The sequence below is a fragment of the Colius striatus genome, chromosome 4, assembly GCF_028858725.1.
Source record: "Colius striatus isolate bColStr4 chromosome 4, bColStr4.1.hap1, whole genome shotgun sequence".
NCBI lineage: Eukaryota > Metazoa > Chordata > Aves > Coliiformes > Coliidae > Colius > Colius striatus.
In genome coordinates this window covers 1,080,817-1,096,697 of record NC_084762.1, presented here as the reverse complement: position 1 = coordinate 1,096,697, position 15,881 = coordinate 1,080,817, and the positions used below count along the sequence as shown (strand labels likewise).

The following is a 15,881-nucleotide window of genomic DNA, read 5'->3' as shown; positions in this document are numbered from 1 at the left end:
TGAACTGAAAGGCCTGTGGTCTCCCACAGCAACTCAAGAAAAAAGCATGAAGGTCTCTATTTTCTCAACATACACAGACTCTTTTCAATCAATCCTTCTAAATATTGTCACGTTGAGTAACACTATTTAGCAACAGCTGTTGCACTAGAATTTCATCCAAATACTGATGATTTAAAGCTAGCAAGATGGCCAAATAAAATGTTGCAAATATTAATGTCAGAACTTGCCAGCAAAAGCTTTTACAGAGCAGCTCATCTGCTGCTGCAAAGGGATGACACCTTGGTGCTGCCGGCGCAGAGGGACACCAGTGTGCGACCTGGATTTGAGGAGGATGCCCAGGCTAAGAGTTCCTTCTTTGAAGGAAGGTATGATGAGTACTGGTGACCACAACCTGTGTTTTAACACCTAAATCAAGGCAGAATCTGTATCAATCTGTTGATCTCAAATAGGAGGCTCTGGCACGGGTCAAGTCCCAAGCAAGAGACAGGAAGGCCAAAGTCTTACAAGGCACCGCTCTTCCCCATCACTCTCAACCCTTCCTTGGGTGTCTAACTTAAGAAATAAACCTCAGTCCTGGCAAACTGGTAAGATCTTAAAAGCCTAAGCTGGGCCCAGTTACACATAATTACACACAACACATCAATTCAAAAAGAAACAGGGAAAAAACAGGTGATTCACACCACCCAACTTTAACACACACAGGCTGGACAACAGCAGGGTCTAGTCACCTTCACTGCTGGCAAAATGAGACATACACTCTGAAGGTGTGACCTACCTCAGCTGCTTCTGGTGTTCGCCTCAGAATAAAATTAACAGCTCCTTAAATTCTGCACTGACAAGCCTTTGCCTGATTACAGAGAGAAACTAAGGGAATTACCTCAGCTGAAGACATCTACGGTTACCTAAACAACCCCAAACGTAGACTTGCCCCTGTAAGCAGCCCAGGCTACAGCTCACAGCACGAGTGTCCCACAGACCAGGGCAGCGCTGCAAGGAAGGCACAGTGGACCCAGCCCAAAGAGACACAGAGCAGAGCTGCTGTGAGCAGACCCCACAGCAGCAGCACCCACTGCTGACATAACCCTTTGCACCTGGGGCTGTCACCCACAGCTTTTCACAGCAGGGAAACAAGACCTTCAACTCAAACAGTGGTACTTTGCAATCCTTTTCTCTCCCAGGGGGAAAGGTGAACATCAGCTCCATCACAGCTTGACTTCAGTCCCTCGGCTTCTCCACCCTGATTCTGGGGTCTGTAGTACCCTGGACCTAGAGCCAGCCATGACGCAGGGTGTGTGGCACGGCTGGGGGATGCACACTTCAGCTCCCTCCCCATGCCAGGAATGGGGCTCAGAACCCTTCCCTCTCTCAGAGGAGAGGTGCCGCAGCTCATTCGCCCGCTCTCAGCAGCACTCGCATCCCAGCTCTGGAGTACACAGGAAATTCTGGAGCAGCGTCAGCTACACTTTGGGTGGCTTTGCTGCTGTTTCAAAACTGAAGTGCACATTAAAAGGCAGCACTCTTGTTCATTTTTATAATTGAATTCAAACTTGCTTATATTACATACTCCTCTAATACAAAAGAAGAAGAGCTTTCACTAATAACTGGAGAGTCGAGAGGCTAGAGGCCAAATTCTACCGTATTTTTCTTTATTTGATGAATGTTTTTTGACTCGAGGCTGGAGGAACAGAAGAATGCTTTTACTTACCAGAGGGTTTTCCTAATCAAGATCTGCTATGACAACTAGGCTTCTAGGTTAAGGCTGCCCTGTGATTAGAGCAACTACCCACATCAAATCTATGTGGGCTGAGAGTTTCAGGGGCTTCATTTCCACTAGCAAAACTGCAGAGCCCTAGCACCAGCACCGCGCTGCACTGCCTTGCTCTTTGCAGAGCTGCTGCAGCCTGCTTGTGCTGTGAGCAGGGCTCCAGCAGCCAGCACTAGGGCTATGGCAGTTCACATATTTTAACGTTTTCCTCACAACCGGGAGGGATTAGAACGTGAGGCTTTGATGTGTTCACCACACGTGCTTGGGATTACTTGTGTACCTAGATGCTAGCACATGTGCCTGCAAGTTGTGCTCTACATTTGTTTGTCCCTGGCAGCCCGTGTTTGCAGACACGGGTGGAGTTTGTGTAAAATTCTATTGCTGTGTGCCGTTTAGTAGTCAACGATACTCTATAACCCACATTCAGTAACAGTACTGGAGTCTGTACTGAGGGATATTGTGCTAATGCAGAATAAGGGCTACGACAAACCAAATCAACATCGGTGCAGGAGCTGCAGCTGAAGAACGATTGGAAAGCCATTTGGAAAATGATTGCAGAATTATTAAGGATTATTGATGAATAAATGCCATCTTTTTTTTTTTTCTTCCTCCCCTCCCCTTTTTTACAGCTGCACATTCCAAGCCATTTCATTAATTCCTGTACATATGGTGAGAGATTTACATATTTTACGTAGCTTGCTTTTGTTCTGAGAGGACGAGCACTATCTAGATACTGTTGACTGCTCCACGCCATGCGGCATTTCAACCAGGCCAAATATTCCCCATAGCACGGGAGGTGTCACAGGATCTTAACACAGAGTTCTGCAGAGAGCAGTAGGATTTTTTATGGGTTTTGCCTTTTTTTTTTTCCACCAAGTGTTACCTTCTGTGGGCTTCTCCAAGGCAAAAACCCAAACGCGTTCCAGTTACACTTCCTCAGCCCGTCACGACTTTTAAACGTGCTACTCCAAGTCAATGAGAGTTTTACAGCTAAATCTAACCCTACATGCTTTGCCAATTTTCTCTGGTGTTTTTCTCCTGGCAATGCAGGCACTTGGTACACACGTATCAGTGAGACTGTATTAAAAGCCACAGCAGGTGGAAAATAATACAGCCCAGGGAAGTTTTTGTTTTTGACTCTCCTCACAATCAAAGCTATGCACAAAGCACAATGAGGCTCAGCAAATAAAGACATTTCACGAAGACAAGCACGAAATTCTTCCAAAACAAAGAAAATTAAATTATCTTTCAACTAAAGAACACACTGCAGAGAAAGACTAAATGAGCGGTTCTAATTAAAACCATGCTGTGAATCTCCTACTTTCCACCGCGAAAAAACCCAGCTAGTGTTTGTGCATGTACAGCCACCCTCTAAAACCAGTCAAGCAGCTTTCCAGCCAAACAATGCAAGGCAGCATCTCAGAGCTACGAAACACATTGAAATGATTTCCATAGCAATCATAACGAGCACGTGCCAGGCTCAGCTCGGCGGCGGACCCGGAGCTGCCCGCTGTGCCAGGCCAGCTGCTGGCAGCCCTCTCGTGCCCGTGGGCACCACCACGCTCACCGGTGGCTGCTCTGGCAATGCTTGGGCTCACCCAACACAGTCCTCGCAGCCCTCGCACGCAGGAGCAGTCCTGGCTCCCAGCCAGCACAGCCAAACTTGTTCAAGTGCTTGATCCTGACATGCCACAGCTGCCTCGGGCTCGGGTCTCTCTCCTTGCCATGATAAATTAGGCAGCAGCCTCAGGTGAAGATGTTCAGAGGAGGATGCAAACTCAGGACTTCATGCCTGAGCTGTGCCTGGGCTTTATGTATGGCTCAGCTCTTAGCAGCTCTCCAGAAAGGAAACAAGGTATCTCTTCCAACCCATTTATCCATTATCCCTTCTAGCCATTTATCCACTTGCTCAGCCACAATATGCTGCACGCTTCCTAAACACTAACCACTGTCTTCTCATGGCAGAGAGCTGAGGGGCTGGGGAACTGGCAGCTCACTTTGCACAGCAAGTATGGGCATGTATGTCCTGCACAGAACATCCATGGTGTGCAGATACTGCTGTTTTGATGCAGGCACGGGGACAGAAATCAGCTAAGAACAGCAGAGCTTCAGTGACTGGCCTAAATTACTGACTTCAGTAACTTGAAGAAAGGTATACAGTCTGCCCAAAGACAGAGGAAAGTAATGGCAAGATTTTGGATGGTGACAGGAAGATTTGCTCTAGCATCGTTACGTCTGACTCGCCATCAAGGCACACAGTAAAAGCTGCAGGGACTTGGGACTTCATGTCCATTAGATGGGGGCAGGCACAATGGTGGTGAAACAAAACCAAGATGCAATCATCCTAAGGGATCCCAAAACCAGAAGGAGAGAAAGCAGGCAGAGAAAAAGGAGGATACAGTCAATAGCATTCACCCAAAAACCATCAGAAGGAAGCAGCAATGCAAAGGGAACCTGCAACAGATGCCCAGAGTGCGTCAGATCTTTAAGAGGGAAAACTCAGTGGATCTCCTGAAAAGCAGCAGAGAGGTCTGCAGGAACAGAGCACTGGGTTTGCAGCTTGCTCCCCTTTTTCACCCTATTTTCCAGCAGTTGTCAGCCTCACACACTCATGTGTGACACCCAATCTCTTGTAACACCCGTGCAAGGCAGTGAAAGTGTCTTAATCCAGATTTTGCAGATGAGCAATCTGAGTGGCAAGAAGTGACACAATTAACTGCCAGGTGATCAATGGATCCTTGCCTGGTAGAAAACTTAAGCACACATTCAACATTTAATCCCACTTTATGAAAAACGTAAGGATGTACCTAAGTGCTGTGCTGCACTGTAACAGAAAGATCACTTTGCTCCACCTCTTTTACATTACACAGAACTGGAACAGCAATATTTTTAGAGGAGCAGGATTTCAAGGGGCGAGGGAGAAGCCCACTTTCTGGTGAGGACTATGGGGTTTTGCCAGCATTCATAGAATGGAAGAGGTTGGAAGGGACCTTTAGAGATCATCTAGTCCAACCCCCCTGCAGAAGCAGGTTCACATCTGGCTGTGGCAAACTGTGTTATCAGTGCCCCGAAGAGCAAAACTCAGAGGGGGACCCCAGTGCTGGTAACTAAAGCAACTCCCCCAAAACGTCCCCATGATGTGCCTGGGACTGCTGTTGCCTGCTTTGAACAGGGCTGCATTTGAAACCCAGGCAGCAGACTTTTAAATCCCAGTGTACATAATATCTGCACGTAAACCAAAAGCAGAAGTTCTTCTGCTTTTATTGGGTACCAAAACATTAAAAACAGGTGTTTAAAAACTGTATTACAAATCTGTCTGCAACCTGTATTATTTTTACCACGTGCAAGTAAATTGATCACTAGCGTGTTTCAACTGTTGCAGTGAAAATATGCAACTCCTGCTAAATCACTTCTTAAATCGTGTGGAGGGAGGAGAAAGTTTACGTGATCTCACTGCACTGACAGCAGGCAACAGTTTACTTATGTGTACGCACGGAGCAGATGCTGTAACGGATCATCTCCCTTTCACGGCACATATCAGAGAAGATCTTGAGCTATTCTTCACAAGGAAAGAAATGATAAACCCCTGCTCATAATGAAAGCTGCAACGTACTTCAAGAGACCAACTGAGTAATTTGACACCATATTTTCCACTGATTCAGCCTGTTAGCTGGAACAATGACTGATTAAAATGGAAAATCTCTAATATAACCACATTCCAGATTAGAAGGTATGCTGTGGATGTAACCTCTAACTCTTCTTACATCTAAAAACTACAAAGTGTGAAATCAGAAAGTATTCCAATGGAGTGACATTGGTGTGAAAGTGATCTGAAACACAAGCTGGGCCCTGCTAGATCTTCATAGAGTGCACACAATGTCATTTTCCATACATACATGCTTTATGTAACTTGGAGTACCAAGATGAAGGAAAAAAAAAGAAATGGTTTGCCCTGAGATATTACTTTTAGGAATAGAGGACAGATGTCTAGTTGCCAAAGCAGACTTATAAAAAATTAATCACCTGCCTCATGCAGGTTAGCAGGATTTGGCAGGTAGGTTAGCTCAGCTCATAATCAAGCATCTGGCTTTTGGTAAAGCTGCGTTTTCATTTTAACAGTGTTTCATTTCAGCTTTTGGGCACATGTCGACGTGCAATAATCTGACATGTCTGGAGCAGATTTGCTGATTGGTACCTCTGGTGCGGGTCTTCTCAACTGCAGCAGAAATGAAGTCAAGTAACAACCGTGGTTCACACCCAGACCACAGCCTCCTTCAGCAAGCTCTCCAGCCTCTGCTTGAATCGAGCAGGCTAAGCTGACTGACCTCAGGAGCGCCCCAGCGCTGCTCCCAATGTGGTTTGCTTTGGGTGGTGGTTGTTCTACGTGTTCATTTTTTAACTGAGGTCTGGTACTTTAAGGCAAGCAGAAGGTCTAGATGTGTTGTATGCTTCCTTAGAAAAGTGGGTAGCCATGGGTAGCACTACCAGTAGCCTCTTTCGGCTAACCCCGGCACCTTCTTCTGGCTAACCAGGTGTTCTAATAATGTTCGCAGAAGACAAAAATCTACTACAGTCTGAATTAAGCAATTGCCAATTTCTGTTTTTACATCATGAGCATTTTTAAACCCCGTCAGACATACCCTCAGGAATCAAACTGGGTGCCATTTTTCTCTTCTTATATCACTTAAGTTGAACCATTTAATTCAAATACTTTTTAAAAAGGAAACACAGAGACAACAGGTCACACTGTGGGCTCCTGAGCTCTAGCAGATCTTGACAGCGAGCAGAAAGGAAGGAACTGGGAACATTTAGCTCTGTAAGCACATTTGCAGAAGCCTCACTGCCACTACCACAAACGCCTTTGCCGGGCTGCTATGGCTTGTGCAGGTATTTTCCTGGCACATTGCTGCAAAGAAATCACCTATTTCAAATGCTGACTGTATTAATATTCTTCTTTCCATCTTCACTGAGCACCACCCACTGACAGATCCTCTCCAGGCCCACAGACACACTTGCACTTTATTTAGTTGTGTAGAAAAAACAAGGCAAGGGGGTTTTTTCTCCTCTTGCTTGTGATCTGACTGCTTGTGGGAAAGGGGAATGGCAACTTCTAGAAAGAAACTTCAGAGACAGAGCATGAGACACAGGGTCTGATGCTTTTAGCAGGACTGATGCAATTTAAGCAAGAGGCAAAACGGATGGAAAGGACAAGAAGAGCACAGCACTCAGTCCTGGATGAGCCTTGATGTCTCCCTAGAGAGCAGTGCCACACATTTTTGAGGTACGCTTCCAAAACAATGAATCACTGCAAACAATTAATGGAGTGAAAGGATGCAGCATGAGACCCAAGAAGGAATAAGAGAAGAAGGAGTATGACATTTATGCTCTGTCTTGCTTGGCCTTGCACAGACTTCCAGCACATGGTTCTCTAGACACTTAAAGTGCATGTACTGCTGATCACCAAAACCAGTCCAACAAGGGAAGCAGAAGGGACGGTGCTGGGAGCAATGGTGAAGACAAAGATGGCTCCTCTGCTTCCTTTCTAGGTCTAACCTAGAAGGTTTTTGCCTTATCAACCACCACAGAAGACAGGTAGAAGATACCCCACACAGCAAGAACAATGCCATCGACTTCCTTGTTGGAAAAGATGAAGCAGAAAGGAAACCAGGAGAGGCCAAGGAAGAGGGAAACTGGGAGCTGATATTGCTATTCCCCTTCCCGAGGGAACACAGACAGCAACGATCGAGGGATGGGAACGCTTTGTATCCCCTCCTCCCTCAAAACCACCTCTAACTTCGGCTCTGTTGGCAGCCAGTAAGTACAAACTGAAGACAAACATAAGATGCTGAGCTAAACCCTTTGGGCTGGAAAGCCAGATTGAGTCTCCCAGCAGCCCAACAGCCGGGATCTGTACTGCAGCGCCCGTCAGGCCAAGCGTGGGAGAGGCATCGTTTGTAAAGGAGAGCAGGGTACACCCCCCACGCACTGGCTGGTGCACAGTTTGTTTTTCATTTGGAAAGGGCTTTTGCACCTAACAGCAGAGGCTTGTCCTCAGGACTGCTCATAAATCAGAGCTGAAGTTGCATTTTCAGGGTCATGAAAGCTTTGCCAGCTGACAGCAGCACACTTTGCAGGACGTCTCCCTTCCGGACTTGACCCTTCTCAGGGAGGCCATAAGCTACCTATATGGCTCTGCCTGTGGGAGCTACCCTGTGGGACCAGTTTCATGTGAAATATCAAAAAGGAGAAACCGCTCCCTTTCCAAAACACAATCTCCTAACTATGAAAAACCGTGATAAAAAGCTTTCAGTGGGCTTTCTTCCATTTGCTGGATTTATAGAAGCAATTGCAGCCTTAAAACATCTGCCAAACCATTCCACTTTTCAGTTTTGATTATCTGTCTGCTAGTTTGAGGTTAGCTTTAACTATACAGATGCAAGAAGTGAGAAAGCCATTCAGCTAAGATTTATTCTTAAGAAGTACCGGCTGTCTAAAACAAGGCTATAAAATGTAGGCTCCCTGTCTGGTTTGTTGTGTGGTTGCATGGCTCTGTGCTATTAATTGCAACCTGGCTAACAGGTGCTTGCCAATGCCTTTATACCCTCATCATAAGAAAGGATTGTATTTCCATCTGGATAAAAGAGTGACGGTGTCTTCTAAAAACAAGTTAAGAGCAGCACAGAGAGGGAAGTCCACTGTGCCACGACAAGTTGAATCACTGCTTACTAATGAGTATATGCCCTCCTCTTTGCTCTGATAGACCCAGAAAGGGAAGGGGAAAGCAGATAACATGATTTTTTTCCACATGCACTCCTCTTGGTCAGGTGTCAGATGGGAATGAGCTGGGCATGAGCAGGGACTATTTTCCTTCCAGTTCCCTTGACTCACCCAGCAATGGTGTCAGCCTTGTTCATAGAACGGTAGAATCACAGAATGGTAGGGATTGGAAGGGACCTTTAGAGATCATCCAGTCCAAGCCCCCTGCAGAAGCAGGGTCACCTAGATCAAGTCGCTTAGGAATATGTCCTGGTGGGTCTTGAAGACCTCCAAGGAAGGAGCCTCCACAACCCCTCTGGGCAGCCTGGGCCAGGACTCCCTCACCTGAACAGGGAAATAGTTGTTTCTTATATTTAAGTGGAATTTTGTGTTCCAGCTTCATCCCATCACCCCTTGTCCAGTTGCTAGCTACAACAGAGAAGAGGGATGTCCCAACTTCCTGACACCCACCCTTTAGATATTTATAAATGTTAACAGGATCACCCCTCAATCTCCTCTTCTCCAGACTAAACAGCCCCAGGTCCTGCAGCCTTTCCCCATATGAAAGATGCTCCAGTCCCCTGATCATCTTGATGGCCCTGTACTGGCCTCTCTCCAGCACTTCCCTGTCCCTCTTGAGCTGAGGAGTCCAGAAATGGGCACAGGACTCCAGATGAGGCCTCACCAGGGCAGAGCAGAGGGGGAGAAGAACCTCCCTTGACCTGCTGGCCACACTCTTCTTGATGCATCCCAGGATGCCATTGGCTTCTTGGCCATGAGGGCACATTGCTGGCTCATATTTAGCTTATTATCAACCAGGACTCCCAGGTCTCTCTCTGCAGAGCTGCTCTTTAAAACAAACTCACAGCACTGGGGGCCCCCAATCAAGAGAAGCACTTAGGCATGCACTGTGGGTACATTTGTTTGTTAGTCACAAGGGGATTTAAAAATCCCCAAATATGCCTCAAGGCCCTTGAAAACTGGACCTAAAGTGCCTACTTGAGAACTGGCTGAGAAGCGACACAGCCAACTCTGGTGAGCAAGTCTGCTGGCACACTGCTCCTGACAACATTTTGCCTATGTAAATCAGCAGACAATTATTGTGTTTTGCCTGTAAAACGAGGGAGCTCAGACGACTCATCTGTTCACAGGCTCAGACCACATTCTGTCCTGCAGCACGCAAGCTGCACACAACCATCTCAGGGCAAAGCCACACAGTGAATGACAAGGCAGCACTCACCTCATCTTCAACATTAACTTACTCTCCCAAGAGGAAACCTAATTCTGGCCAGTACTGGTTACCTAGATAAAAAAAGGTAAACCCCTCCAAGTTCTCTTCTTCCCATTTTCTGACTTATCTACCTCACGTCAGCAGTGATCCTGAGGAAGATTCCTGGCATATTTTGTGTCAAAAAACTGAATAATAGCCATAACTTTTGGAAGTACTTGCTAGACCATTCTGTGCATTTGATTATTCTCTTTCACCATGCAGTCCAGTCCTCTATGAGAGTACATCATATCCTTTAATTAAACATTCTTGAGCACTTGGATTTTATCTCACAGATACACCGCACCCTGCTTGTAAAAATTCCATCTCAGGCAGCCAAAGCGCTTGGCTTATTCCAACGATGAGTTATTAATTAGAATATCTATAAGCCATATATTTATAAGCTGGTGCCATCCCTCCCCTGCGAGCCCAAACTTTTATCTGCCAGATTGTTTACCTGCAGCTGCAACAGAGCAGCCCTTGCTGGCTGGAATGTAACCCCATCTTGTGCAACAACTCACCACCACTCTCAAAACACAGAACAGAAGACAGGTCTGAATGGAGGATGTTCTGGATGTAAACCCCTTGAATTAAATCCACCTTGCCTAAAATATGTCTGTGGCTATCTAACTCTGTGAGGCTCCTAAAGTCCCCGCTCACTTCATCTCGCTCCCTTCAGAGAAATCCTCCCCTCAGCCCACGGATGCCTGCCAAGGCGGAGGTGCCAGCAGGATGCCAACAGGAGTGATTTTGCTCCCCAGAGGGGTCCCAGGTCTCACCGTCCCCTGGCACGGCACGCAGCGTCGGGTGCCTGACGCCAGCCCTGTTCTGACTCACAGGAGGGAGGGAGTACCCCTCATCTGAAATCACCAAAGGCAACGACAACTCACTAAATACTTCCCTGAGCCAAGGGGTAAAAGCTGGTGCCAAGCATGAGCTCACCAGCACCGCTCCCCGGCACCGCTCGCTTGCCAACCTTCCGCAGCAGTTTTAGCTCGCTAGGTGCGCCGGCTCATCCCACTCGCAGAATGTTTAGCAACCAAGAACAGCGATCGCTTGGGGCTGCCACGGCAGCCAAACGCCCAAACAGGCAAAGGAGAACCGTGAGAGAGGGGAATGTTGCATTACCGGGCTCATTAGCCCCCACAGGCGACTTGAAGCGCTCCAAACAGTGTCGTTCCTGAGTGCAGAAGGGAGGGAGCAGCCATCCCACAGAAGGGAATCCATAGGAAATCCTGCTGGCACGAAACACGCCTGGGAGATGGCCCTCGGGAGCCTTCAGTGAGCAGCCTCCAAGCAGAGGATGAAGGGATGACAAGGAGCGAGTGGCACCTTCCAGCAAGGGGTCAGGGAAAACCCCTCAAGCAGCCTGCCATGCTCAGCACTACCCACTCCTTCCCAGGCTCAGGTTTGGGAGAGAAGAGTCACCTCATACAGCAGCAGGCATTCAGCACACTGCTGTGTCCCAGTGCAAAGCTCCTCAGCTTTACATGTGGCACTCTCCAGTTCCAGAGAAATGTCACCAGCCTGGAGGAGCCACGCAAAAATTGGTCTCCAACCCTGGATGAGAGACTCCTGCCCTCCTACACCACTGCTCTCCTCATCCAACACACTTGCCTCAGAAACCTTTGACTCTTGGACCTTCCACCTCCTACAAGAAGAGTCAGAGCAGCAGCAAGGAAGCTAATGTTGCCTGGGAAAAGACAGACAAACATGCTCAGCTGCGCAGAAGCAACCTCCTGGCAACTCCTCTGGGGAACCATGCCATGTGCAGTAGCTGCTTTTTGGACTCCTCCTCTGTCGTAGCATGCCCTACAGATATCTGGAGGTATTAGTGTGAGAAAGTCTCCTGGTTTGGGAAGCAGGATGCTAGTGAGAGGGGGATTGAAACAGAGAAGGGAAAAAAGAGACCTCCTCTGCATTCTCCTTTTGTCAAAGGTAAAGAGGAAGAGCTATAACAAAGGCAGAATTTAAATAAGCCCCCTGCCAAAGCAGCAATATAAGACTGATCTGGTGGGTTTTTTGTACAGACAGGGCAAAAAAATAACGCAGAAGGGTAGTGCAAGAGGTCAGAGCAGTTTTATGAGGCGTTTCCCTGAGTCAACGCAACTGAAAACACTGGCAAATATTACAGGGAAAAGCTTCATCCAGCATCTCTCACCCAAAGACACTCAGATACTGCCTGAGCTTACATTTGGGTGTGAACTTTGAAGCCTGGGCCCTTTTCTGTATAACATAGTGGACTGAACCCAAACACCTGCAAAATCTGGGAATACGCTGATTCGGAGACGCGTTTCACAGCTTCTGTCAGTCACCAGTGTATCAGGAGTTACTCCCTGGATTTCCTCCTCCTCCTGTGTTTATTATGTTAGTTCATACATTAGTTCTTAATGTACTTCTTTATTTACAAGTATTTACTATTTCTCTTATTAAAAGTATTTATAAATACTTCCTTTTTGGAAGTACTTTTCATCCATCCAACTCCAGTCTAAGTCACGAACTTTTTAACTGTTTCCTCAGACTGTCTGGGATGGCAATGTCAGCATGGAGCAGCTTTTTCTGGACCTCTTTCTGTTTCTGTTCTTTTTGGAGAAAAGGATGTGCAGCTTATAATGAAAGGACAAAAAAACACATCAATCCTTATTTAACCGGTAGAGCCAACTGACAGGGCTAGGACTGGCTGCTTCCTCCCCTCTCCCTCCGTGCCCTTCCGCAGCTTCCTCTACTCTCCTCTGACACTTGTCTGTGTTAGGAAGCAGCACGCTCGCTACCAACAGACCAGGACAGGGGATGAGAGGGGAAATGTCTGGATGCATTTAGTCCAATTAAGTGTTGGCATCACATTCAGTCTTTCCAAAAAGCACGTAGGAAACTTTAAACGCCAGGCTGGCCAGAACTGATGCCTCCCCATTTACATTTCCTTGCATCCAGCCACAAACAGAGTAGGTATTAATTGTCATCAAGCGTGTCTGCCACAAACCCCTCTGTAATACCATTCACAGATGCTCTGCTAAAACCTTTCGTCTTTCAGCAGATGACTTCCGTAATAATCCCGTGTCACTGATGAGTTCTGGCAGAGCTAAAGAGCAAACTGTTTGCTGCTGACAACTCACTCCCCTGACTGTCCCTTCTCAGCTGCCGCAGCAGCACACAGCTCCTGCAGCAGCACTCCCTGCCCTGTGTCAGCTCAGACTCGCTCCACTCCTTCCAGCGCCGTGTTTGCTGACAGGGTTTCACACCAAACAAACGCACACGCTCTATCCTTGCACGTGTGCTCTGCACCTCACCCCCTCCACAAGCTGCTGCTTCTTCTGGGGACAGTCGTGGCACTACCCCAGGCTCTCTGCCTCCCAACCACCCGCTGTGCCCCGACACCCGTGGGTCCCAACACCACCGCATCACAGCAGGCTCACACGCGGGCTCCACTGCACGGTTTAACTGCTGGCTGAGAAAGCAGCAGCTGCGGAGGGACCGGCACAGTTGGCTCCCTCCTGCTACTTTCTCTTTCTTTGTTTTCAATAACTAAATCCTGTTCTTCTCACTCTTGAGAAAAGCCCTTTAAAAATGAATGAGATTAGTCATATAAATGAGTTAAGAACCACTTTACGGTGTTATTACATTAAATGCTTTATATACAGAGTTTGGTAGAATTCACGCAACTAGAATCAGAATTCAGACACTTTCCAGAGCTGCTGAAAGGGTTTAGGGCACAGAAGAAACTGTAAAAGCCTCGCTTTGCTCAGCATTCACTGCAGCACCCTAAGCCAGCTCTGCCCTCCAACGTGTTCACAGCTCTGACTTCATCCAACCACAAGTTAAGGACTAAATGTCCTGAGGCACGTCCCCAGCTCATTTCAGTATAAATTGCTTATCCGGAACATGGCTGCACAGAGGCCCATGGTCACCGCTTGCCAGATGAACGCTTGCTGAGTTGTACATGGACAGGGCAGTGCCCCATCTGTGCTGCACTCACATTGCTAAGCGCCAGCGCATCCTCCCGCCTTGTGTTTAACAAAGGCTTAGTCCACCCAGTTTAAAACAGGCTCTAAGGGGACACACGGGACATGTTTGAGGATGGGGAAAGCCTGCCGTCACTTTTGGGTTTTGGAGCAGGGAGGCTGCTGAGGGCAGAGCCCCAGGACAACCCGCGTCGCTCGCGCCGCGCACCGGTACCTGCACGACAGGGTGTCCCCCCGCAGACGCCTTCACGGCCCCTCGGCTGCCTTCCGTCTCGTAGTGAGCTCGGTGGTGGGACTTGGGCTGCACTTCAATACGCAGCTCGTAAGGTCCTGAGTGAGATGGCAGCTGCCAGTCAAGGGCAGGCAGGGATGGGCTGCAGGGAAAGGAAAACGTATGAAAAATGAGCACCGAGCACCCTGCCACAAACCACAAGCACCCAGCACTGTTACTTCAGAGGCCGTGCTTCGCAGCTCATCCTTCACCACCTTACACTTAAAGTCTCGTCAATATGCCACTTCTGCCACGACATAAGTGATTTGGAAGGCAATGGTTATTCCATGAAGATTTATGTGTGAGTGTATCTGATGGCCCAGATGCTATCTGACTTGTAAACAAGACGGAAAAATGTTATGACACAGCTTAAAAATATCTTAATGCATTGATTCTTGAACCAAAAGGAGAAAGGCAGGCAGAACGATGCAGAAGGACCTAAAGGACTTCTGCTGTGAGAGCGAATGCCAAACCATTTCTGGAGGAGTTCTGCATTTAATGAACCTAATGGATTGCAACAAATCTGCTCGGTTTACAGACAGTGGAAAGGAAGAGAAAAACAACCAAAACTCAAACCAAATCCCACCACATTTCCCAGCTTCCATTTTCCCACTTCCAGTGTAAAACCACCCTTAAAGAGTCAGGAAAGCTGCCCTGTAAGAAACGCCAGGATGGTGCTTTGGGTCAAAAGGAAGAAAAGAAACAAACAAGCCCTGCAGAAACAGTAGGTATGAGACACAGTTAAGATTTTAGCATCACAGCAAAATACTCTGCGATGAAAATACTGGTTTCTTTTTGATGTGGCAGCCACTGGGGCACTCTCTGCAGGGGCAAGTCCCTGCCAGGGACCAATCCTGCACAGGAGCCCCAGCCTCAGCTAGAGAGAGGACGTGACAACTTCGGAGCTCCTGTGCAAACCTTTCCCCACAAAATGGCCAGGGCCCATCCTGGGGGCAAGGAGAAGCTCTCCCACTACCACTCACAGAGTGAAGAGACAATAAGAAATCCCCAGCAACTGGCCATTGCATGCAGCCATCCCTCTTTGCTTAGCACCTTAGGTACACATACTGCAGCCTGGAAAAGTCTCAGAAAAGCCCAAAAATCCTGGATAAACCATATCTGACTAATGATAAGTGACACAGAGCAGAGTGAAACAGCTGTGTCTCTCCTGGTGATGATCAGCACACATTTTTAAACAGATGTTTCTGGTTTTAAGTAAATTCTCACTTGATGGATGTTGTGTCCTCAGAAAAAAAATACATCCATCAGATTAGAAACTTTTAACACTTAATTAGAAAGGACAACTCTGACCAGCAGCATGTAGCCCTCCAGTGAAGAGGGTTTTGTTGGGTTATCACGTAAAACACGTGGAAATAAGTAATAGTTCCATAACTAATCACATCTTTTGAAAAAAACAAATAACCCCCCCCAAAACCCCCTCCCAAATCAGCCCCTGAAAATGCAGTGCAATTAAGCTGTAACATTCACGTCCTCAAAGCCTGAAAACAAGAAGCCAGTTTGCTGTTAGCCTGCAATCTGTCATCGACATTCCAGAATCCCACCTGCCTGATTATAAATTGACAATTAATGGCAGTTTTCCTGATAAAGGAAGCAGAGTGATGCATTTAACAGTGTCACGGGCTGGGGCCGTCAGAGTCATTTCCTATGTCAGGTTATCTTCCTCGTGCACTTAATTTCCTGTGGCTGAACGTGGCTAAAGGAAAAAGTCGCCAAGCAAATGGTGTCGTGGTAAAATCGAATCTGGCTGCTGCCAACAAACCTTATCAATTTGAAAAGGCCCAAACCACTTCATCCAGGCAGCATCACACAGAGGGGCAAAGAGCCCCTCCACAGGGGTCAAGA

At 47.4% G+C, this 15,881-nt stretch overlaps 1 protein-coding gene across 3 annotated transcripts in view; it reads right to left on the bottom strand.

Annotated features, from left to right (window-relative positions):
* NFATC1 (nuclear factor of activated T cells 1) overlaps positions 1-15,881 on the bottom strand; it is a 105,282-nt gene that overhangs the window by 74,593 nt on the left and 14,808 nt on the right. For all 3 annotated transcript variants that reach the window (XM_061995611.1, XM_061995612.1, XM_061995613.1), the window contains exon 3: positions 13,962-14,121. In XM_061995611.1, the coding sequence (XP_061851595.1) occupies positions 13,962-14,121 (160 nt within the window). The remainder of the gene's footprint in view (positions 1-13,961; positions 14,122-15,881) is intronic.